This window comes from Passer montanus, unplaced genomic scaffold (assembly GCF_014805655.1).
Source record: "Passer montanus isolate IOZ18808 unplaced genomic scaffold, ASM1480565v1 scaffold107, whole genome shotgun sequence".
In the NCBI taxonomy this organism is placed as follows: Eukaryota; Metazoa; Chordata; class Aves; order Passeriformes; family Passeridae; genus Passer; species Passer montanus.
In genome coordinates, this window is record NW_024357281.1 from 512,252 (window position 1) to 537,018 (window position 24,767).

Below are 24,767 nucleotides of genomic sequence, written 5' to 3' on the forward strand. Positions count from 1 at the left end.
ACAGCTGCATTGCAAATTTTCATGCTATAGGTTTGCATAAGTGTAGGTAGAAGACCTTTAAAGGAACAATAATAATAAATCAAGGACAGATGTGGATTAATTGAGTTATTATATGCATTAATAATAAAAAACCCATGACATAACTTTGTAACACCACTATAATGTTTTGCCCCTGTTCTAGACTCCTAAAAAATTGTATTGGGTGTTTCTCTGCTTGTACATGAGAGCATGAGGAAAGAAAACATGACTGGGAGCCAGACATTTCTGTGCTGCAGCTTGTGCTGTGGGCTACAGCTTCTATCTCTAGCTACCAAAATGCAGCTAGAATGAAAATAACCCTTTATTAGTGCTCCAGTCGTCTCCAGAGAATATTTGCAGATATGGCTTTAATTACTAAGCATGTAGGGACATAACTAATAGCCATTTGTAATTTGGTGACTCTTGTGATGCCAGACCAATATGCTTCAGATGGAAACTGGAACACAAGCTGTTCATTTCAGTAGTTACTGGGCACTGAATCTGGTGAATGGAAAATATTAATGTTTCCCTCCTGCTGGTTTTCTCTTGTATTTACTAATAATAAATATTTGAATGAGCTGTCTTATTGACTCCATGTTCTAGTTTTCCTTTCCATTTGCCAAGGGCAGTATGAAAATAAAGATCAGTAAACTGAGTTTCCCGAGGGGTTGGTGGGTTCTCCTTCAGTGTCTATTTCCCTAAAGTTATTTCAGGTTTATATGACCTTTCTAGTTTACAAGTACCAGCAGCTATATCTGATTGGGTATTAAAATGGCAAAGGAGTTTCAACAGTATACTGAGCCATAAGAAACACCGAATCCGTTTGCCAATATGTGTGTGCCTGTGTTTGTGCATGTTTGCACATTAGTGTGAGGTAAGGATGGGGCAGCTTACCTTGCTGGCTTAGAGCTTACCCCAGAAATGTTTTGAATTTGAGATTTTATGGATAAACCTTGGACAAATCTTTAATTAACCACAGCAAAAGTAAGAATAAACTGAATCTGTAACATTATACTTGGCAGAACTGAGATGAAGTAAACTGCTTCTCTTATAGGAGTGAGCTCGGTATTTCTGAAATTGTGTCCAAGACCACCTAGTTCACATTTTTCAAGCACTCTGAAAATTCTCAGTGTGAACAAAAGGAAAAAAATGGCCTAACTTCTCTTTATTAATATGCTAAAAAGCAAATGGGGATATAAAATGTTTTCTCTCTTGAAGTGAGTGAAGATACCTCTCAGTCTCAAATTCTTAACAGATGTTTAAGAGAGTAAATGTTCTCATTAATGAGCATAATTCCTTTTGAAGGATATCTAGCTCTCTTTCTGCATTTTCCTTAGGCCAACATTAAGCCCTCATGATGTGTTACAAGAACTGCAAGCACAAAGAAATTAAGTTAACCGTGAATAGTGAAGAAGAGAATCAGTACCTGTATTATTTTCCTGATGATATTTGAGCTGTGCTGCCCTATAAAACTGACTCTACAAAGAGGATGGGGATATCTATCTCTCCTTGCAATATGTCAACCAATAGGAATATAAAAATAGCATCTTTCTCTGGTTTATTTAAACATTCAAAGCCATTAAACTGAGAAGTTAAGCCAGCTTGAAATTTTGTACTCAGGCTTGTGAGGAAAGATGAAGAAAGAAACAACTTGTTAGTATGGGAAATCTGTTGCAGAGGACCTATCAGACTGCAGAAAGACCTACTTAATAAAACAAAAAAGTTAGCAAGAACTTAACATTCCTCCTGCTAAAATCTTTCTTTATCTCAGCCTATATTTGAAATGTAGGCATGTGCAGCATAATAGTGTCTAGAATAGAGGAGGGTATGTCAGGAATGTCAAATACTATATCAAGGTGATAGAAAACATCCATTCTCTTGCAGACACAGCAGAGGAGGAAAAGATGTTGCTATGGTATGGAGGAGCACACTACCAGGAAGCATAACTTTTTTCCTCTTTCTAATGTAGCACTGTGCTGTCACTAGCACATTTTATTATTTCTTTCTCTTTACATCATCTCTGGGGAAAAACAGCTTTAAAGCCAGAATAATGCTGGGGACCAGCCAGCTGGTGGTTGAGTTTAAGTGGTGCTCATCCATAGCAGGAGGACAGAAGAAAGAAATCTGTAGCTGAGGGTCTCTTTCATCCAGTGGAGGCCCAACTGTACCCTCTTGCTGCTCTGCAACAGCATTTGTGCTGCTCTGTCCGGCCCTGTGGCATTCACATTCTCTGGGAAAATCCCTTCGCCCAGGATTTTTCTCCTGGGAAGCTGAGAAGCCTTGGAGAAAAGGGAAACAATTCTTATTTGCTTCTCCTGTGTTGTGCTCATGCGTGGAATGAGTTTGGAGATTGTTTACCCACAGGTGATAGTTTCATTGGATTCTGGTGTGAGTTGTTTTAACTCATTGGCCAATTAGTGTCAAGCCGTGTTGGGACTCTGGAAAGAGTCATGAGTTTTCATTACTATCTTTTTAGCATTGAGTATGTATCTTTTCTCTATTCTTTAGTATAGTATTCTTTAATATAATATAGTATTATAAAGTTATAAATTAGCCTTCTGAGAAAATGGAGTCAGATGCATCATTCCTGCCTTTGCTGGGGGTGCCTTGCAAATACAATATGGCACTACCCTTGAGCAGTAGCACTCACCAGCAGCACCCATGAGCAGTCTGCAGGTCTGTTTGGAAAGAAGCCCTCCAAACTAAAGATGATTTTTGTTTTATCAATGCCAGCTGACATAGAACTTGTGGTTTTTTGCATGACTATCCCTCTCTATAACAGTAATGCTTGAAAGAAAAAAACTCTCTGCAATTATTCTTGGTTGGGTTTAATTTCTTTTTGAGTTGAGATTCCCATGTCCAGTCGATAGATTTTAGGCAACTGCAGACTATAAAGAATATAAGAAAAAGCAAGAACATACTATTTTAAAGCTGTGACAGAGGACCTCTGAGGAAATCTGGGCAAAATAGTATCTTTTTACATTATTTCAATTGTGCAAAACAGTCATCTGATCACTTTAAATAGCAAGGAAGAATTCACAAAATGAATTCTCTCCTGCTGTTATCACACATAAAAAAGGAATCATCCTGCTTTAACAAACTGATAGTTACACAAGGGCTTATAACTCCTGCTTCAAATCACAAAAAAACTTAATTTCTTCTTTAGTTAAAGGAAAACTCTGCTACAGAAAGTCTCTGAGACATAGTGGTGTTTGCAAAGAAAACAAAGAGGTCTACATTTTCAGTGAGAATCATCCAGACCTGTGGCATATGTGAATCCTATTGTGCAGGGTAAAATTGACTTTGGAAAAATGATGTTTCTTTTTTGTGATATGAGAGCTCCTGACCTATTGTGGGTGTGGAACTCAATAGTTTGCAAATTACTGCTACCAGGGACTGGGCCAACAGCCACAGTTTGGCAGAAAAAGATTTACAGTTGCTGGCTCTGTGGGACTTGGAAGGATACATTTGAGGAAATATGTTGAGAATTATTCTGTTTCTGTTGGCTTACAGGGATGAAAAGCACGGAAGTCAGGACCATGTTTCTGTTTTCTTGGATTCTGAAATGAAAGTTCATGAAAAGTGATTAATTAACAATTTCTGTTAACTACTGAATTTGCAGCTGCAAAAACAACCATCCAAATCCTTCCTGATTAATTTTTAAAGAATGGCTAATGTTTGTGATAATTATCATTATAGATAATTTCTTAACTTTATGAAGAGGATTTACCATACAAACAAACAAAAATTAAACATAAGCTTCTTAGGCAAATCTTTCATAGAGTTTTGAATAATGCAGTATAGTGTAACAGCATTAGCAAAACAAGCTCAGAGAATTAAGCATCAGTCATGCAATAGTGTAAATTTAAATTCCATTAACCTTACTGACTCATGGTTAAAAAGAGACACAGACCAGCTGGAGGAAGTCCAGAGAACAGCAGTGAGAATGACCAGAGGTCCAGAAAACATGACCTGCAAGGAAAAATTGAATTAACTAAAGAATAGATAATGAGGCATATAAAACCGATAGGCAAATGCAATATAGCAGCAAAGATTTAGGAAAATCACTGTGAGAATAAAATTCATGCATAAGAATAGAGAATCAACCAGCCAGCTGTCTGAATAGTGGCTGGAGAGTTGTCTGTCAGGGATGATGTGTGTACATAGAGAGAGCTGAAAATACCTAAGGCTCCTTCTTACTACATGGCTCCTCAGGGGAGTAAACTCATGGTGTAAGTGTCCAACCTCAAATAAACCAATGAAGGGTATCAACATCTCCTACACAAAGGCATCAAAACATACACAGAACCTTGAAGGAGTGACTCATAACTTGTTGGTACCTCTCCTTTCCCCTCTTGCTCAAGAACTGCGCTGTGAACATGATCATGGGTCTTGGAAAGGGAGATAGAGTCTGCTCTTATGCTACACTGTTCTTATTGCAGACTACAAGAGCATTTGTCTTCATTTTCACATTTGAAGCACTGTGCTTACATTTCTACAGGTTTTCATAGGTGGAACAACGAACAGGGATCATCCATGGGCAATACAGAAGTGACAAGATCTGCAATGAGCGCCACTTTCATTGATCACCGCAGGAAACTCTACTTTTTTTTTCTATGTAGTAATCATCTATAGATATGTCAACTGGCTAATGTAATGAAAACTTTTATATTTGCTGTGTTGAGGTGAAGCTCACAATCATTCTGCTTTTTTGTGCACTGCACACTGCCAGAGTAAGAGTTATTCACTCTGCAATTATTCTGGAGTTATTTAGTTGAAGAATATCGTAAAGCATGTTCTGTGGCCAATTCTATAACACTGTTCATGTTTGGTCATTGACATTTGTATCAATTGCATCTGATCATGTCTGTGTAAAAAAAGCAAAACAATGTTTCATTTTTGTTTTAATAAATTATGACTCTAGGTATCATTTTATGAGGTCAGTGGCTTATCTCAACTCCAGTTTATTCTCTCTGCCACCTCCAGAATTCATTAATATGAACAGGTGATGTAGAGTTTTTACAATATGAACAATCTATCTGCAGCTTACTAAAACATTTTAATGATCAGCAAACCTTTCAATGCTTTAATTTTCAAAGCTCCACTGAATTCTAACTTGAAAATTTTCTCATTAAATTATTCAGCACTTGTCTTGACTTTCAGAAAAATGTCTAGAATAGCTACTTGAATACCCAGTATTAAGATACATCCTTTTTCAGGATGAGAAGAAGGAAAAAAACTATGATGACTGGAGAAACTTGATTAAGAAGTGGTCAAAAGCTGTTTGACATGACACCTGTTTAGTGAAAATGGGACCAGAATAGTTGCTTGTTGCTACTTGCTTTTTAATCCTCTTCTAGCAGCTGAGTAGAAGCAGGTGTTGTTTTTGGTTTATTTTTTTTTTAAGGGGTTTGGAATTAAATTGACTTTACTTCCACTAGGAAAAGTCTCTTGGCCCCCGTTTCATTGTTCTGTGGTACCGATACAGCAGTCTTGTAGCCTGGCATATAAAATCTTGCACAACAGAGAGTTTTCCCCAGACAAAAGGGCATGGTTATGCAATGTTTGGACCCTAACTATGTCTAGTTAGGGTCTAAACATGGGTATTAAGGATGTAGTTTAAATTTATTCACACAGAGGAGGAAGGCATGAGAAAAAACTTGCTTATTAAACCTCTAGCAGGAAGGCATGCAGGAAGAAAGGCTTATAAGCTGATGAGACACATTGTTTTGTACGAGGAGAAGGAGTATTGCAGAAGAACAGTAGGATAACTCCAGCTCTAGATCTCAGCACACACACGGTATGGCAGAGCGGAGCAGCTCTGGTGGCAGCACAAACCACACACAAGTGCTCCAGCACAGTGCCTAGGAGGGTTTCCTGAAACATGACAATCTCAGGGCAGCACAAAGACTCACCAGGAGCCTGCAGCTCACACCACAGTGACTGACAAGATGGGGACAGGGTGAAGAGGAACTCTGGGCAAGGCCCTCATCTCTAAGGGGAGCCCCAGGGCATCACTAATGGGCAGGACAGGAGGCAGCAGCTCCCCAGGAGGGCACTGTAACCCTGCCTGAGTGGCCAGGAGCAGGGGTATGTTGCAGTAGATGCTCCATGTGTGGGGACACAAGGCTTGACTCCAATTTCAGAAGGCTGATTTATTATGTTATATATTATACTAAAATACTACATACAAACTATACTAAAAGAACAGAGAGAGAAGAATGATCACAAGGCTACAAAGAAAAAGAATAGAATAGAATGCATAACAAACTCTTGTCTACTGCTCACAGCTTCGGCACAGGTGGCTGTGAATGGTCATGAATTGAAAACAATCCACATGGACCAATGGAAGATGTACCTGTTTCATTCCACAGCAGCAGATAGTTATTGTTTACATTTCTTTCCTGAGGCCCTCAGCTCTCAGGAGGGGAAAAATCCTAGGAAGGGATTTTTAATAGAATATCATACTGCAGGGGTACCCCCGGCAGAGGGACACGTCCTCTTGGGACTCACCACAATTGCTGCAGCTTCCCAGGCAGAGCCCTGGTGGGATCATGCAGGGCACATCCCAGTGCCTGGTATGCAATGGCAGCTAAGCCACAGCTGCAGGTGTGCCCTGCTCTTCCTCCAGGACCAGCCATGAGCATCCCTGTGGGAGATGTGCCCAGGTACAGGTATGCCTTTGTACTCTCCAGTGCAATGCACTGTCTGACAACAATTGCAATGCTCAGCTCTTTGGAATTAGTCTCCTTGTGGTAGCTGGGGGTTTGTTTGCTCAGTTGGTTAAAGCATGATGCTGATAACATCAAGGTTGTGTGTGTGATCCCTGTATGGGCCATTCACTTAAGAGTTGGACTCGATTCTTTGGGGCCTTCCAGCTCAGAGTATTCTGTGATTCTGTAATACATTTTACTTTTTCCTTTCCCCCCAGCCCCTGTACTCTACATCCATTCCTGGAATTGGTATATGCATTTGTCTGTGGTGGCACTTAGCAGAGAATAACTGAACAAAATCCCACTGCTATTTTGAGACAGACCAACTCATTATTTAAACCATCTTTTCTGAGTAATAACCAGTCTTTAGAATTCATGTACTTTAGAGGAGAAAAAGACAGCATTTAGGGCATTCAGCATGTGACTGTACAGGCAGCAAAAACAATGGTATCTTCCTATTGTTTAATGTGCAGCTTTTTGCTTTAGCTGCTATTGCAGATGGCATGTCCTGATCGATGGGTCTCCTGCCACTGTCTAGTGAAGCACAACCACAGGGGATCACCTTCCCTTCTTTAAGAGGTGATGCCTGGTTTACCTGATATGTCTGACTTCAGAAATATCTGCCAATGCCCCCAAATATATATTTTATACACTAAGTTTACACACTCAGACATGCAATTTAAATAAACACTAACATAAAAGTATATTATACTACTTTTGCTGACCAGCTCAAAGTAATACAGTGACTAATTATGAGGATTTGGTATCTGTTTTCGCCGAACAAGAATTTCAAAGCATTAAAAAAAATAATTGCAATTTGTCAATGCGCTGCAAAGAGGAAGAAGAAGAAACAGGGATTTAAAAAATGTATTCTTTTAGAATAAAATTTGCTGAATTTTACTCTGAAAATTTTGAAGTAGGAAATGAAAACATATTTAAAAGCATTTTTTTGCTACAAAATAATTTTAACTGGATTCACTAATGATACTTCATCAGTTTTGTGGATATTTTTCACCAATTTGAGGTACCATTTTTCAGTTAGTAAAATACTTTATGAAATGCTATTAATCCATCCTGAACAGTTTAATATAATTTTCCGTATTATCTTCATTTGCAGAAGGACAGAGTAGCCGGACTCCTTGACCTTGGAACATGGGCAAACAACTCCAACAATGCCCTATTTTGGGAGCCATCAGTGATGAGCTGAGAGGGAGCTGCCATGTGCTGTTTTTAGTGTTGCATTTTGCTGAAACCAGTCTGGCTCATCAACCCCAAATTAACATCCTGTTAGTGAGACAAAGGTTTGGCACATGAGCTGCCAAGCTGACCTGGAGATGTGACTGGTAGTCAGTCTTGCTTTACACTGTCAAAGTCCAGTCCACTTTTTTCACTGTAGGTTCCTCTAACATATTCCTTCTTGGAGTGTGTGTGTGATGTTCCCTCCCTGAAGTGGGGATGCCTCCCATGGATACTCCTCAAGATCGAGTGAAAAAAATCTGCCCACAAGCTTTGGTGTGGTGAGTTACATCAATGTCTACTTAATAATTGCTCCTTTTTGCTAGCTTTAATATAAGTGCTTTAATATATTTGCTTTTATATAGTGCACTAGACTGTATTATACACTACTAGTAGTTTTAGCTTACATACTGGGTAGCAAATAATTCTGATTAAGGTCTTTTTTTCTAATAATTTCTCGTAATAAATAATTTTACATAAACATATCTGATTTGCCATCTTTAATCCTGTGGGACGAAGTTACTTAAGCTGTTGACAAAGACTGTGCCTACATTGGATCCAGTTCCCCCCTGGGCTCCTCTCTGAGAAGGAGCTTAGAAATCAAGGAGGTCCTTTCTGCACCTCATGACTCCATGGGAGGGCTCCTCTAATAAACTTTGAATCTCCCACTGTATCTGTGATAAAGAGCTTATAAAGAATTGTACTGTCAGTTCAATAACAAGTTAAGAAAACTCTTGCCTTGACAAACAAAAGCTGAATTTCATACAAACAAAAGCTTCTATTTCACATGCAGAATTCCAGCTTTATGCCAAGAGAAGGTTTGAAGGGAGTAATTTGCACATTAGTTGAATTTGTGTGTTCCTCCCAAACCATCTTCCACACAGTATTTACAAAAAGTAAAATAGTTTCTTAGGACACATAATTTCAGTTAATTTATTCTCTGTTGCTTTGAAGAGTACAATGCTAAATCTGGCAAAAATTTGTCTTGTTCACTGTGAATTGATGTTTTTATAAAAAAGGGAATAATTATAGTCTTTGTCACCATGGATAGATTACTGGCTTCTCAGTTATTTGGAAAATTGAGTAGAAACATACACTTCAGACTTTACTCTTTTTATTTTGTATGTCCTAGCCTAAATGAAAGATGGCTGACAAAAACAGACTCAGAATAATTATAACTAAAATAGAGAGGTACTTAATGAATTAGTAAAAAATTTGCCATTGATTACAAAAGAGCTCCCACAACTGAGGAATCACAATAGGTTCATATATTTACAATGTATTTATCATATACTGTTTTAGCAATATATTCAACAGAAGACACTGCATTTCTAAAAATTATGTCATTAAGAATCTTCAGGGCATTATTTTTGAGAATAAAAATTAAAAATAAACTTTAGTGGTATTATTATTTTTTTCTTTACATTTTTTAGAATAAGCTTCCAAGACCCTGAGAAGAACGTAGGAACTGAATTGGTATTTCAGAAAAGGATATGATTCAAATGAAAGTTTAAAAGTAATAGTTCTAACAAGTTCCAGAAAATGTCTCAGCCTGCTTGGGAAACTCAGGTAGAATTAGACAAAGTTATTCTCCTCTTAAGTTATTTCATATGTGTATGAAATAACTTAAGAGGAGAATGCACAACTCTTGAGGGAATGTAGCAATGGGAGAGTAAGAAATGCTGATGTCTCTATCCAGCTGTTTGAACCCAGGGCACAGGGAATATTTCTCTGCCTGTCCTGAGAAGTCCTGATCTCCAGGAGAACACTGCTTTTAATCTTCATCCATGGAGAAAGCTTCCAAGACTTTGGGTTGAATTGGAATCTACGAGTATGTGAAATAGATAGCAGTATAGTTTATCACAGGGTGAGAAACTTAAGAGTTTTGGGTTTTTAGTATGGAGGTGGATGGGAGACAAGATGGAGGACTTTAGACTTTGTCTGATCTCCTTCTTGTTCTTCATCTACTCCATTTTCTGCAGTGTTAAGAACACAGGGTGATTGGTTAAAAGGGACCACAATGCAGATGTTATGTGAACAGACAAATAATTAGTTATTGGTAGAAACGTAGAAATAAAATACGTTCTAAGAGTTAATTGGACAAAATAGTTTTAAAACACCTTGAATCTGTGTGTCTTGTGACTATTGGTGCCTTCTGTTTGTATGCTAAGTCTGGTGTGCAGACAGCACGCTGAACTGCTGATAAGAGAAAAAATTAACAACCCGAAGACTGACAAAACCAAAAGTCCTGTTCTCCTCTCAATCCTGGCACAGAAGTTTTCAGGGGTCTCCCCCTCAGGGGATCCATGGTGGGGTTTCCACATCCAGCCATAACGTACTAAGTCTCACCACCACTTTTAATTCATTTCAAAACAGCAAATGAATGGAATGCAGACATGAAAAGGTAAAGGGTATTTATTGTCTGAATTCAAAGAAGCAACTCGAACAATAACCCAGGCTGAAGATAAGAAACCTACCATACAAGCACTGAAGAGGGGAGACCCCTTGGGCTAGAAAGCATAAAAGAAATTAATAAAAACCCAAGTTAAACTACAATATTCATAAGAGTTTTGTAGCATTATAAAAGTAGTAGTTTTTTTCAAGAAACGTGTTCAAAAGTGTAGTTTGTTAATTGTATCTGCCGTTGACCTCTGCAGTGTAGGCTTGGAAACTCTGTGTAGGATAGAAAATGTCATATGATGCAGCCAATTAAAAACTGTCCAGAGCTAAGCCTTTCATGAAGTTTGACCTTTTCCTTAAATAGCTTTATTTTAAAATTTTGATTGAAGTTGGTGTCTAGTCCCAGAAAATGCTCTGAATTAATAGGAATAGTGAAAACTGCACCACATTGATTATTTTGTGAGACTGGGTGCAGTATAAATTTGTCATTTAGGTCAAGATTGTAGAGGCCAGGGAAAGATTACTTTTCCAGACAATACTCAATCCAGTCTGAGATTACAATTGTTCTTTGAGGAATAGATTGTATTTTTCCCAGTGTTTATGACAGTGGGGTTCCATGATCATTTGATTCCTTCAAATAAATATATCAAACACTTGAGATGAAATCCTGTGATTAAGAGGCATGGAATGCTAATTCTGTAGATACTTGATCTGTAGACAGCAACAGAAATCTTTAGAAATCACAGCTTTAAACAAACTTTCATTAGTGCCACTGATTTTCTAAAAGCATTAAAAAGATATCAGCTTGCTATTTTCATTAATTTTATGTCCCTATGTATGAAAATTGTCTCTGGAGAGGTAGTGTAAGATGTAAAGAGAAGAATATATATTTTATGTGAGAGAATTCACCTGAAATAAAACACCACTGACCTTTGCTTGTTTCATACAAAGTACTAAAGCACTGTCATACAGCAAGCAGTGAGAGCACATTGACATATCTGATAGTTAAAACAGACCTGTAATACTTCATCATTGTTTCTTTTCTATCCTGTAAATTAATTGAAATGCAATTGCCTGTCTTCCATGACTCTGAGACAAAAAACTACCCTCTTCTGTCTCAGAGTGGTTTTAATTACTTTAATGCAGAAAATAATTTGCTTGAATTTTAGTGACCTTGCTAACTATCATTTGTGGGGATTTTACACTAGGAGAGATAGGGAAAAAAAGGTGATAAACCTCACAAAGAGCTTGTTATACTTCATTGCAGAAAATCATTTTCACCATATAGAGAGACACTTATAAGAGCTATTTTTAAATAAAAATCTTTCAGGACTTAGCAGTGCTTGCACTTCGCAAAAGATGAAAGTCACACATGTATCTAAGCTCACAAAACTTGATGGGGAAGGTTGTGCTCTTTCCATCAATAGCTTCTCAGCTGAAGTTAGGTCTGCTTTCCTTCTCCGTATGCTTTTCATTATTTCTCAGAACCTTTGTGGGTTTCACGGGGGATCTCAGCTGCTCTACCAGCTATAAGAATGTCTCATTACAATCTGAAGTAAACAGAAGTAGCCCATTTTGCTCGAGAGTTGTCATAGGGAAACGATGGCTCTCTTTAAGGCAGTGATATAGTTCTGGCCATGGTGTAGCATGGTGTAGCATAACTGAATTAGTCTGTCACTAAGCATGTGATAAGTCATATAGATTTAGTAGCACAAAGTAGCTAGTTAAATCCTCTGTTTCACTATGATTCTGCCTCAACAAGCATTTTCTAAAATTATAAGGAAAAGCTCCTCAAAGGCAGAGAAAAAGGATGCTTGTTTGATGTCTTTCAAAGAAGCTCTGAATTTCATTTATTAAAGAAAGGAGGATGAAACAGGATTTTTTGGGAAAACACACAATATGATTTAACTATACTTTGTGTATCTTAGTTTGAAGAGAGTCATGAAAAAACACTGTAGCTTTTGTTCTTAAAATAACTTGCTAAAGAAGTTTTATTTAGTACTATCAGCAATAATTGCTGGAAATTGTTGCTTTTCTCAGAAAGAAATCTGAATCAGTCCATTCTTCCCAGGATGTAGCTATCTGCCATGTAAATTTTGAGTGAGCTAATCAAAGCTTCCCAGGGTGATGAAAATTCCTTTTGGTTGCTTTGGCATTTTTTACACGTTTCTTAATTTTTCTGTGATTTTCTTTACCTGATTAAATTTTTAACATTTTCAGGTTTTTTTTGTTTAATAAGTTTTTTCAGTTATCTGCAGGAGTTCACAGTAGCCTAAGGTGTTGCATGCTGGCATATTGATAAATGTTTGTCCAGGCTAACAGTCCTTGAAGGGATTTTGGCCTTGTTTTCTGCTTTCCTTTACTGGAAAGAAAATGTAACGTGCATTTTAATTACCTTTGTTTCCCTTGCATCCTATGTTTACAATTTTCTACCTCATTCTTGCAGACGTGAGGAAGAAATCTCATCACTGGTGCTCACACAGCGCCACGGTAAGATTCACTCTGGACTAAGGGAATAACTGAACGAGTCTGCTCAAGAGCTATTTGGCATCCTAGTTTACACAGCTGCACAGACTCCCTTCCTCATTGAAAAATCTGACATACGGCATGTGAAGATCCTTTGGTACTTTGTTTTTTCCTGTTTTAACTCTCAAAGGTTTCAAACAGCCCTCTAGCCTCTCAATTAAACAGTCAGCTTCAACAAATCCTCTTTACTGTACAAAGGCAGTTAAAATATTACTCACACATTAAAGAATTTCAGTCCAGCTTGAGAACTCTGGCGCTTTGCATGCTCACTTCTCAAAGGGGCTGTATCTTCACCTACAGTTCTATAGACTGCTTCTGAGCCCTTATCAATCTTTAACTCAGTTTTGGGATTTAAACTGCCACCAGTCCCATCTTGTCTGTTGGAGTAAAAGCATCTTTTACTCCAGGTTGATTTCTCAGCCATCAAGGTGATTCAAGTGTTACTCTTCTACCATGGCTACCTTCTCTCCCTTCTGCTCTTTTTTTTTAACCACCATAAAGTGAGGAGTTTTGAGCACCATAAAGACACTAGAGCTACTCTATTTAACTTATTGCACTACTCTCATATATACATTCAACCTTTCATTTTCATGAGAGTATGTTATAGTAGAAAGTCATCAGCCTCTGCCACAGAAAGTCATAAAATCTGTATCCCATGAGTAGAGAGAAAAATTATTTATAGGGCATACATGCTCCTGAAAAGTGAAGAAAGGAGACTCTTCCTAAGTTTATGAAAAATAGCCCTTCAGTGAGGGCTAGATGTTCTTAGCAATGACCCAGATCAACTCTGCTATTCAAAAACTGGAATTGGTTCATGACCCTGAATTTTAGAAGACTGTTCTACGAGAACTTTGAAAACAAAATATTTCTACTTTCCACTGGGTCAGCTTCATTATCAATATAATCTTGTAACTCAGACTTTTTAAAGTACTGATTTTCAAAACAGGAACAACAATTGTCACAAGATGAAAGAGGGTATTCTTCTCACCATATGCTGATGATTGTTGTAAAGAGGTTATCAGGAAATCAAATCACTGTAGACACACTGCAAAAGTCTAGACATTTTGTACTTTCCCCTTCTGTGTCCAGTTCTCAGAAAAAACAGTGACAATTTTGGATTGTGTGTCTGTGACGACGCACTTACCTCAGGGAATTACTCTCAGGGTTGTCTTTTCATCCTGACACTGCTGCTGGCTGACTCACTCACTTGTCACATCACTTGGTGTGTCTGCTTTATGTCTTACACTAGATTATGACTCTGGGATTTCTAGTTCCTTCAAAGAACTCCTATGAAGGAAAACAATTTGCAAGTAGCTTAAGCACTCTCTGCAGACTCTGTCCACCACTGGTTCAATATCTGTGCTAAGAAATAGAGTGCTTAGAGAAGGTACTGAAATGAATGGAAACTGTGAAAATCCACTGTGCAGATATAGAATATATATATGTGTGTATATATATATATATGTGTGTGTGTGTATATATATATATGTATATATATATATATGTATATACATGCCCAAGGTTTTGGGGAGAACATTCAGTAAGGGTTACAATAATCTGTTTTTTGGTAATAGTACGTATGTATATATTTATGTATTTATGCATGTATGTATGTATGCCCCTTCAGACATAAGTTATGCATCTTGAATAGTGCCTACTAAGTACACAACTCTTCCTTCCTGCAAAGCTACTAAAGAAATGATTACATGGTAATGTCTGATTTTTCCATTGGAATAAAAACAATCACACTTGGAGGTGATTGGACTGGAAGAAAAAACTAAGCCAATTAGTAGCTTTCCATCTCACACTAACTTTTGGTTACACTGCCATTCAGTGGACTTTTCTGAGAAACTGAAGTGATTTGACATAATATAAAAGAGCTGCTTTTTTCCCACATCACAATCCTGGGTTTTCTTTACATGATGATCTGCCAATTTTTCTGCTGTGGCTCTCTACTTCTTATTCAACTATAATGAGACATACCATTTTTCATGGTTAGACAGCTGGACTGACTAGATTGTTTTTCGGCTAGAATGAAACGTTATTGCATTTCTCTCACAGATAAAAAACAAGTATAATTATGGTAGAAAAGTGAAAGTGATAGACTAGAAAAGTGAAGATCTTTTTAAACTTCATAATATATACAAATCTCATGATCTAAAGTGAGAGAAAGAATGGTAGTGCTGAGAATGGCCCTGTCAGGTGCATATAGGGAGAGAAGAAGTGTATGCAGATGTTAGAAGTATTACTTCTGCCATATTTATGGTTCAAAGGTCATGAACAAAGAAAAAGACCAGGTTAACAGCTTAATTTTAAAAATCATAAATCATTTAAATAATGGCTTATTCATAAAAAAAATCTATATTTTTGTTTTTTGATTTGATGATCTGGATTGATCGTAATATTTATTTTGTACTTAAACCCAGATGCTGCTGCATGTCTTTTTGGGAGATATTTGGAGAGGGTTATAAACATCGAGGAGATTGTGAAATCACTTGAAAAAAGTCTTTCAGATGAGTCTGAACAGACAAGCACCTAAATCTACAAGCCAGGAAAAGAAAATTCATTATTTCTGAGAAGGATGAGTGAAAAAAAACTAAAAGGATGGTGATTACTGCATTAACTGCAAATTAATAATATCCATCATCATAATGCTGATCACCTAAAATAGCAATGAGATCAGATTTAAACTGCTTAGTGTTTAAAACTTCTGTGGTTGTAATGACATTTTAATGAAAAGCATTCCACTTCTGCACATTTACAACATTTTCAAGTAAGTGCAAACATATAATTTGCCAGAAAAATCAACATTTATGTGCTTTCAGTCTCCAGATTGATAAATAATTCTCTTATTCCTTGTAACTGAGGAAAAGAAGTAAGCTACTGAGAATCCTGCTCTCGACGCTGAAAACTCTTGCTTTAAAATTTCTTTCACTTTAAAAGCATATGATTATGAGACAACCAGTGACCCCAAAAAGTGCTTCGTGAAAATATATTAGAACAGCTTTCCACTGACAAGTGTTTTTATATGCATATGGTACCAAAAGACAGTGATCAAATTCCTGAACACTGGGAAACAACAGAGTTTGGGAATTTTTTTTTTTTTAATATCTCCATCACTTACAGGGATGTTAGTAGAGAATGCATCACCCAGAGATTTTCAGATTGTTGTAAGTTAACAGGTGACTGGTGGACAGACTAAAGAACAGGGATTTGATCCAGAGGGATGTTGTGAGACCGAAAGAAAACTACTGGTCCAAAAATGTTAGCAAACAAGTGTCCCCGTATTACTGAGAGGCTAATTTAATGAACTGGAAAGAATCATATAAATGCTTTTCCCAAAAACATCTGTGGAGAGCAGGTAGAAGTACATTGCATTATTTTAATAATTTTTTGGATCTTGAGTGGAATTGGCCGCTGCTACATAGATAGATGATGCAGACTAAAACCTCATAGAAGCTTCCAAAGTTTAATTGCCTGGGTCTTTTTTTAAAATTTCAAAATCAGCTAAAATACACTTCAGTTTTTACTGCAGTTACAGACTTGAGTTTTAGAATGCACAGAAAATCTGGACCTGAGGACATGTAATCAAACTCCTCCATGAATTATGCTTGTGCATGTAAATGCAGCATCGCCCTTTGGACAGTAGCAGCATAATCACACAAAGCCAAGGGACTAATTAAATGTTAATAATCTGTTTCTTTGGTTCCCCCTTCTAGCCAGCTTCCCACAGCCACTCCTCTATTTCCACTTACAGATGCTGAAGTGCTAAATATTATCTCTGTACTTGAGTAACATGGTCATGGGATTCAAAGAGACCTCACACAGTGTGCATTTGAGCAAGAAAGGGCCTGGGCGAACTCCCTCCACCTTTCTTTTTCTCCCACTGTGGACCTGTAGAGCCTGCTCATGCCTCTGCCTGTCTTCTTGTATCACTTTTGGGATTGCTCATTGATTTCAGTGAATGCTTTTATCTGACTCAAATTCAACTGGCAAAGGATAATTCGTCTCTCAAAAATGGTGGAGATCACTGTAACCCTGTCTGGAAAGAGGGTGTCAAAGAGTACCTGCAAACAGAGCATAGAACATGGGGGAGTTATATCAAAAAGGAGGGTTTTGCTCAAATCTTTGTTGATGGTTTATTTCTCTTAAGAGCAGGAGCTCATATTAGTATATCACTGTTATCAGTTTCTAGTTTTCTGCAACCAAGGCTGGTTTTCCAGGGTGCTGAAAAGCTTGAAAACCACCACTTTTAAAAGAAATATTGTCTCAGATTTTGTTTTTAAAACTTAAGAAATAATTTTGGCGATATCTGTTATGCAAGACTCCTATCATCTTTGAAGTAGATAATTGAAATATTAACATGTCTTCAGACATGAGAGATCTAGGATACTTTGAACAATTTTAGCATTATGTTTTATTTCTTATTAAATAGGAGCATGAGACACACATCTATCTTTTACCATGGAAGTAATTAGATGTACATACATCTTCTCTCATTTTAAAAAACAGCTTGTTTTACCTTTTAGTTAGAGCAGGCTGATGGTGCATCACCTCTTCAGTGTTTCAAGTAAGTTGCTAAGCTACCTTAAGTCTGCTGCTACCAGTAATGAAACCCCATCCCACAAATATGAGTGGCAAGCACTAAAACAAATATGCCCCAAGAGTGCAGAGCATAAGTAGAAATTTGGAGGGGAGGGATAGCTCTGTGTGAGAAAAAAAAAGTGGGCTTTTCTTTCCATTGCTATAACCAATACTACACTTTTATGACACATTCAGCAAAAAATCAAAGATGGAGCATTATGTGGATAGCTTCTGGGTGAAGAGAGCAAATGAAAACATAAATGGGGATGAGAATGGAGACAATGTGCAGTAAAAGGGAGGGGCCAGGAGGCAAACAGACAGATAAGTGGATCAAACTCCCTAGAGGAAGTTTCTCTCTAGGCTCACCTGATCTAGGTCCACTTTAGTAGGTGAAGGGAGAGAGATCTCTGTGTTGTGGGCACTTCCAGCATGGAGAGATTCATGAAAGAAGGGATGTTGAGTGGCTGTTACCTTGGGATACCTTGCAGATTACACATTTCTGGATGTAGGTGTAGAAAAGATAGGTTATCTGAGGAGATGCTGTTCTCCCACATCAGTCTTTATATAATTATTCTGCAGTTCTGTTCTTTAATGGTTGGGTGTGCATATCCTGTCTATGTCAGGAGTTAGTGAATACTGTATAGTGGCCTGAGGATCAGTAACTAGATAAAAAAATCTTTTTGAATTCTGGTTTGCATTATGTCTTGACAGGAAAACAAATGTCACCCTTTCAGCAGCAAACTTCAATTTCAGGCATGCTGCTGGTAAATGATGTATTCCAAACTAATAAATGTGGGATTTCCTGTTCCACAAGTTATTTTGTTTGTCTTGGTGGTTTATGTTTCAGTTTTATGAAGCAATCTATCTGAAGAAGTACCCAGAAAATATTGACTGAGGCTTTTCTTCTGATAAAGGTCATCATAACCATAGCTCTACAGCAATCCAAACGTGAAAGTAAAATCACACTTCATCCTGATGCTGAGATGTTAAATACAGATAGTTGTGCTTCTACATGCATTCTGTCATCCTGTACCTCTTTATTAGCTGGTTCACTTTAAAACCAGCTAATGCACAGAAGATGAAAACATTTTGAGACATTATAGGAAATAGACTTTTGCATCAGGTACAGACCCCTCCAGAGCCCTACTGGTAGTCAACTGGAAATGTTCTTTGAAACAATTTCCTTGCAAACATTACTCTCAGGTGCAGTGACTGACTTTCCTATGGCCTTTAAAATCCATTTGTGTTTCAGGCTTCGTTCAGCATACTTATTTTTCAAACCTCAGTTGCAATGCTTGAAGAAATAACAAGAAAACAACTTTTGTCCTCTCTCTTCATGTTACTTTGGCAATTCTTTTCTTCTTTATTCTCAAGGGCTTTTTCTGACACACTGCACGCAAACTGACTTTCAGCTCATGCCCAGTAAGCCAGGGATATCCCTGTGCTTCTAGGGCTCCTGGGCCATGTGGATTTCTAGGAGATTTATTGATGCTTTTGTGTCATTGCCATTGTATGAGCTCTATTTCTTACAGGTTCCAACTTTGTCTCCTGCAGATTTCCTTCATCTGTTCTAAATACTGAGTTTTCTTTTTCTGCCCGATATCTTAATTCTTGATGGTGACTGGGCTTCTGAAATCAACTCCATCATCTTTTCCTTCTCAATAATAAGATTACTAAGAAGTCTATTACCTGGAAAAAAACTACTTCATTTAGGACCATTTATTAAGGCATTTGTGACTTTGGATCATGTTGGTTTTGATCCTTATCTTGCCTCCATATCTTAAAAATTATGAGAATCTCACTAGAGAGTATAATGCAACCTTGCAAACACATCCTGGAAATGGACAGCTAAGGCATAGAAAAGTAGCAAGGCAAAGGGGATCTAGGAGAGAGAACCAAGAGGAAATAGATATTCTTTTGCTTTCCTTCCCTGTTCTTATTTTGCCCCACATACAAAGCAGAATAAGTTTGTACCACAGAAGGGGCCAGAGTAAATCAGAATCTGAAAAATAAAATCTATCACTTCAGCTGCAAGAATTCTGTAAGATTGTTAGTACAATTCTGAAAGTTTTGCTAATTGAAAATCAGTATTGAAATATTATTCTGAGAAGCTAAAGAAGAGAAGCAAAGAGTAGCTTGTCTGCTTTCCTGAAGCTACTGGTAACTTGTGCTGCATCTGAACCTGCTGTGCTGTGCCATGCGATGTTTCACAGAGGCTCAGAATCAGCAGCCCCTCCACTTTCTGCAGCTCCTGAGTCCCATTGGCTGGAAAGAAAAGCAGAGGCGGAGAGTGCCCTGAATATTTTTCTCTTCCACACACGGTGAAACAGGCAGCCAGCATGCACTGCCTGACAGTGAGACTGGTGCTTGCAGTTTGAAAATAGTTCCTGCTCCGCAGCAGTCGCTTGGGCATTTTATGGTCACATCTTTTTAATGGAAAGCACCAAAAAAGCCTTGCAGCATCTCAGTGAACCAAAGAGGAACTGACCATAAGGGAGAATCTGATGCACACATAGAGACTGTTGGGACTCTGTGACATAGATCACCAAGGTAAATGTGATGATGATCAGGAACTGTATCTGTAAGGGTGTAAACCAGTTCTTCTGAGTCTGAAATCTTATTTTTTTCACAGCAGTTGAAGTGTTCTGAACTGCTGCCTGCCTCAGTCCTAAGCTTATTTTTCTTTTTTTTTTTTTTTCCAAGCTGAAGAGCCAAAGAAGGTTTTCAAAGGAATGCAAAAGGAACGTGAGTTTTAAAAGCAGGAAGCCAAAAGGGATCTCCATAAGATGAATTTCACCCAGCATCGTGGGACACTCCAGCCTCTCCACTTCTGGAACCACAGCTACAGACTGCACGGAGGAGCCAGCGAGCCCAATGCGAAGGGTCACTCCTCAGGAGGCTGCTACGAGCAACTCTTTGTATCCCCTGAAGTGTTTGTGACTCTGGGCATCGTCAGCTTGCTGGAGAACGTCCTGGTCATTGTGGCCATAGCCAAGAACAAGAACCTCCATTCACCCATGTACTTCTTCATCTGTAGCTTGGCAGTGGCTGACATGCTAGTGAGTGTATCTAATGGATCAGAAACCATTGTCATCACGCTGCTAAACAACACAGACACAGATGCACAGAGCTTTACCATAAACATTGACAATGTCATCGACTCAGTCATTTGCAGTTCCCTGCTTGCATCAATTTGCAGTCTTCTCTCAATAGCAGTGGACAGGTACTTTACAATCTTTTACGCCCTCCAGTACCATAATATCATGACAGTGAAGCGTGTAGGGGTTATCATCACATGCATCTGGGCTGCTTGCACAGTCTCAGGCATTTTGTTCATCATTTACTCTGACAGCAGTGTTGTCATCATCTGCCTAATCAGCATGTTCTTCACTATGCTCATTCTCATGGCATCTCTCTATGTCCACATGTTTATGATGGCTCGTATGCACATAAAAAAGATTGCTGTTCTTCCAGGGACTGGCCCTGTTCGCCAAGGGGCCAACATGAAAGGGGCCATCACTCTCACCATCCTGATTGGAGTTTTTGTTGTGTGCTGGGCTCCATTTTTCCTACACCTGATTTTCTACATCTCCTGCCCCTACAACCCTTACTGTGTGTGCTTCATGTCCCACTTTAATTTCTACCTCATCCTCATCATGTGCAATTCCATCATCGATCCACTTATCTATGCATTCCGGAGTCAGGAGCTCAGGAAAACATTCAAGGAGATTATATGCTGCTGTAGCCTGAGAGGGCTTTGTGATTTCCCTGGCAAATATTAAACCGAATGGATGGATATGTTACTGTATACACAACAGGCAGCACAGATTTCCAAGCCTTCGGATCCTCTTTCTCAGCAGAATTTGGTTTAAATCTTTAAGAGTGAGCACCTCTTTCTGTCTCCCCCCCCACTCCCATTCTTATGTTCCATTCATGTAGAATTCATATTTCTGTATAATGTTCATGATGTCTGTGGTTTGTAATTTATTTGGCTGGAAAGAGCAGTAGCACTTGATATCAGTTTGTAAGTAAGCACATAAATGTAATCATGAATGTGAAATAGTAACAAACATGAGCAGCTATATATTCCAACTGCTGACAAAATAAATATCTTGCTTGACTTACAGTACATATTGGCTGATATTGTTTCTTATTCTGTTGAAGTAATTATAGCTATCCACTACATTATATTCAGGTAAGAATAGAGCATATGTTTCTACATTAGTGGATTAAAGGTTCTCTGGAATTAGAAAACAGATTTTTCAGAAAGGCTAGTGAAGCTAACAAGTTGTATTTATACATTTTGAATTCTTCTTGTTTTGCTTCGCAGCAGTAATTCAATTTTTTGTTACAGTTATTGCCCACAAGAAACAATTGCTACACAGCCAGTTGAATGCTTGGGCTTTGGGTCGGGCTTGTTTTCAAGATGATTGCTGTATGTCTGAGAGTACCTTTTTGCAAAATTTAAATTGCTCCCTGAAGCATCAAACAGTCCTGGATATATCTACTAGACTGGCATCCAGGCAGACTAGCTCCCTCCATTCGGCCATGAAACAGGTACAATATTAACTTTGACAGTGCCAGCAGCAGTGCAAAAATTCACCGAGATTTACCTGGTGAAGATAAAGAGGGAAGTTCAACTGGAACATTCAGTCCTTGTTCTGAGGTGCTGTGGGGAATAAGGACTCTGTGCTCCAGATAAAAATACATCTTTGTTGAAAACAAGCTGCCTTCTATTATGAAATGTGGTGTTAGCAGGTGGGATCCACTGCCAGGATCTTTACACAGGAGTCAGGACAGGTGTTAATTTGGTCAGAGCACCTCAGCCCACACTGTAGAGCACATGGGTGTTGGAGGGGCAATGCTGTCACATGGAATGAGTCCCTGCTGATGAGGCTGGCTACTGACGCTCAGCATCTGGCAGCTGCTTGAATACAATTCACCTTTGCAGGCATCTACTCTCTGCCTCAGTTTCACCTTAAAATTCCACTCTCTTCACAGGTTGTTTTAAGGATCTCGGGCCCCTGGTATTAGTACTTTTGGAGGTGTTTAAAGCATAAATGTGACTACACAGGATTCTGTGAAGATGTCCCTTAGTATCTTGATATTTTGATGATATCAGCTTGTATGTAAGGAGAAAAAAGAGTAATTTATCTAGTCCCAAAAAGTATAAAACACAGTGAAACTTGTAGAAGGTCTGGAGAGTTCTGATTTAAGAACACAAAATTAAAAGTAAAACACAGCTCAGGCTTTAATCCTGAATGCTTGCTTTTCACCAAGATGAGCAGTGAATGAATGAAAAACAGGATGATCAGTCCTATTTATTTTCTTGGAAACAGATTGTTCTCTACAGCTGCTAGTTTCTTCATCAAAGAAAAGCATAAAATAAAGAGCTATTCAAAGAGACCAGTGGTTTCTATCTTGGATTCTCCAGATAGAAGCTGATATTTCAGTTGTGGGTAACTTTTCAAGATATTGTAAAACTACATTTGCTCTTCTTTTAAAGAGCATGAAGGACTTAGGGGGAGTCTTAGTGTTTTTAACTTCAGCTATTTATTGGACGAGCAAGAAAATCATTTGACTTTGTGCATTGAAGTCCCTTGGTAGACCAACAACACTAATATCAGGTCTCCTACAGCCTACTCTTGTGCTTGGTCCAATCCATGGACCCTGCTGCTTGCAACATCACTATTGCCTTTTCTCAGCTTTAACAAATGATATTTCCACATCATAACAGTCGCAGTGTGAAGGGTATTGAAATATATTTACTACATTAAGTCTACTATTTTCTTCTGGAAGAAACTATAAATGTTTCAATAATACCTGGTTCTACTGGGTATAGAATAAAAAAAGCCAAAGGAGGAGAACTAAACCCCAGCAGAGAAATAAATGAATGTATTTAAATTAATATTCTATTCAAAAATCCAGTGGGCTTTACTAAAGGCTTTTCCGTCTCCCACAAGTCACAATACAAAAATGCTCAGGTAGTAATGAAAGAAAATACTGATGCCAGTTTAAACAAGGCATAATTCCTGCTTGATCTTTGCTTCTCCTTACTTTCTATAGCTGTTTTAGGACTGAAAATTATGATACTGGGGGCTCCAGCTTTTCCTTTTGTAGTTCATGGGTGTAGAGAGGGCCCCGATGAAAGTGACCAAAGAGCAAGATACTACCTTAGGTGTTCTGAACATTACCTTGAAAGCCTCTATTTCTTCCCTTCAGATGTACAAGAAGCAGATACCTCTGAATTCTGAGAAGACTGTGTTTCAAAAAAACCCAGTGTGTATCTCTTTTATGCTTATTTGGACTAAGAGTAGTCAAGACAGTTGTTACACCATTAGGGTCTAAATTTCATTTATAAATATAATTTTTAAAACTAGCTTATTCTAGAGCTTTAGCAGCTCTGAGCCTGTTTAGCAGCACTTCTGTCTTTATTTCATAACAATAAATGTATATACATATATTTAAATAGAGTTTCTAATTAAAGAAACTCTATTAAAAGGAACTCCATCTAATTAAAGAGGATTTTTTCATTTCATGGTATCATTTTGGAGAATGCAATTAATTTAAATTGTTGAAACACCTGCTACATAGATAATTTCCCTATTCCAAAATAGCCTGTTTCTTCTGAGTAGCTTCAGTTTTCCAGAACCATAGGAATTATTGTTGTGAAAGATAAATAAATTAATCTAGCTTGTTGGAGAGTAGGAGGAGTGGAGGATTATTTTCCACAGTCAATTTTCTGGAGCTTTGTCCTTCTATTTGAAAATATTCCAAGAAAATGTGATTTCTTTCTTTAAATGACTAGGACTGTAATTGCTTTAGCACTTAGCATTTTGGTCATGTTAGATAACCGTAGTGGGCTGACCCTGGATGGATGCCAGACACCCACCAATACTGCTCTCTCATTCTCCTCTGCAGCTGGACAGGGGAGAGAAAATATAATGAAGGATTCATGAGTTGAGATAAGGACCATGAGAGATTACTCATGAAAGATTTGCTCATGAGCAAAACAGACTTGAATTAGAAATATTAATTGAATTTATTACTAACAAAATCAGAGCAGTACAATGACAAGTAAAATATGACCTTAAAAACACCTTCCCTCCACCCCTCCCTTCCTCACTCCCTCCCAGCTCTACTTCCTCCCTCCCAGGTGCACAAGGAGGCAGGGAATGGGGCCTATGGTCAGTTCACCACACATTGTTCCTTCAGCTTCTCAAGGAGAGGAGTCCTTCCCCTGCTGCACCACAGGGTCCCTCTCACGGGAGGTAGGTCTTCATGAACTTC

The 24,767-nt window shown here is 38.2% G+C and overlaps 1 protein-coding gene across 1 annotated transcript; it reads left to right on the forward strand.

Moving 5' to 3' along the window:
* Nucleotides 1-19,903: 19,903 nt before the first annotated feature.
* MC4R (melanocortin 4 receptor) lies at nucleotides 19,904-21,308 on the forward strand. The gene is made up of 2 exons (XM_039721874.1): nucleotides 19,904-20,027; nucleotides 20,181-21,308. The coding sequence occupies exon 2, from the start codon at nucleotides 20,264-20,266 to the stop codon at nucleotides 21,257-21,259; it is 996 nt and encodes a 331-aa protein (XP_039577808.1). The 5' UTR covers nucleotides 19,904-20,027; nucleotides 20,181-20,263; the 3' UTR covers nucleotides 21,260-21,308.
* Nucleotides 21,309-24,767: the final 3,459 nt, after the last annotated feature.

Bases quoted from the DNA above. Each gene is read 5' to 3' on its own strand.
- MC4R (XM_039721874.1), top strand. From the start codon at position 20,264: ATGAATTTCACCCAGCATCGTGGGACACTCCAGCCTCTCCACTTCTGG.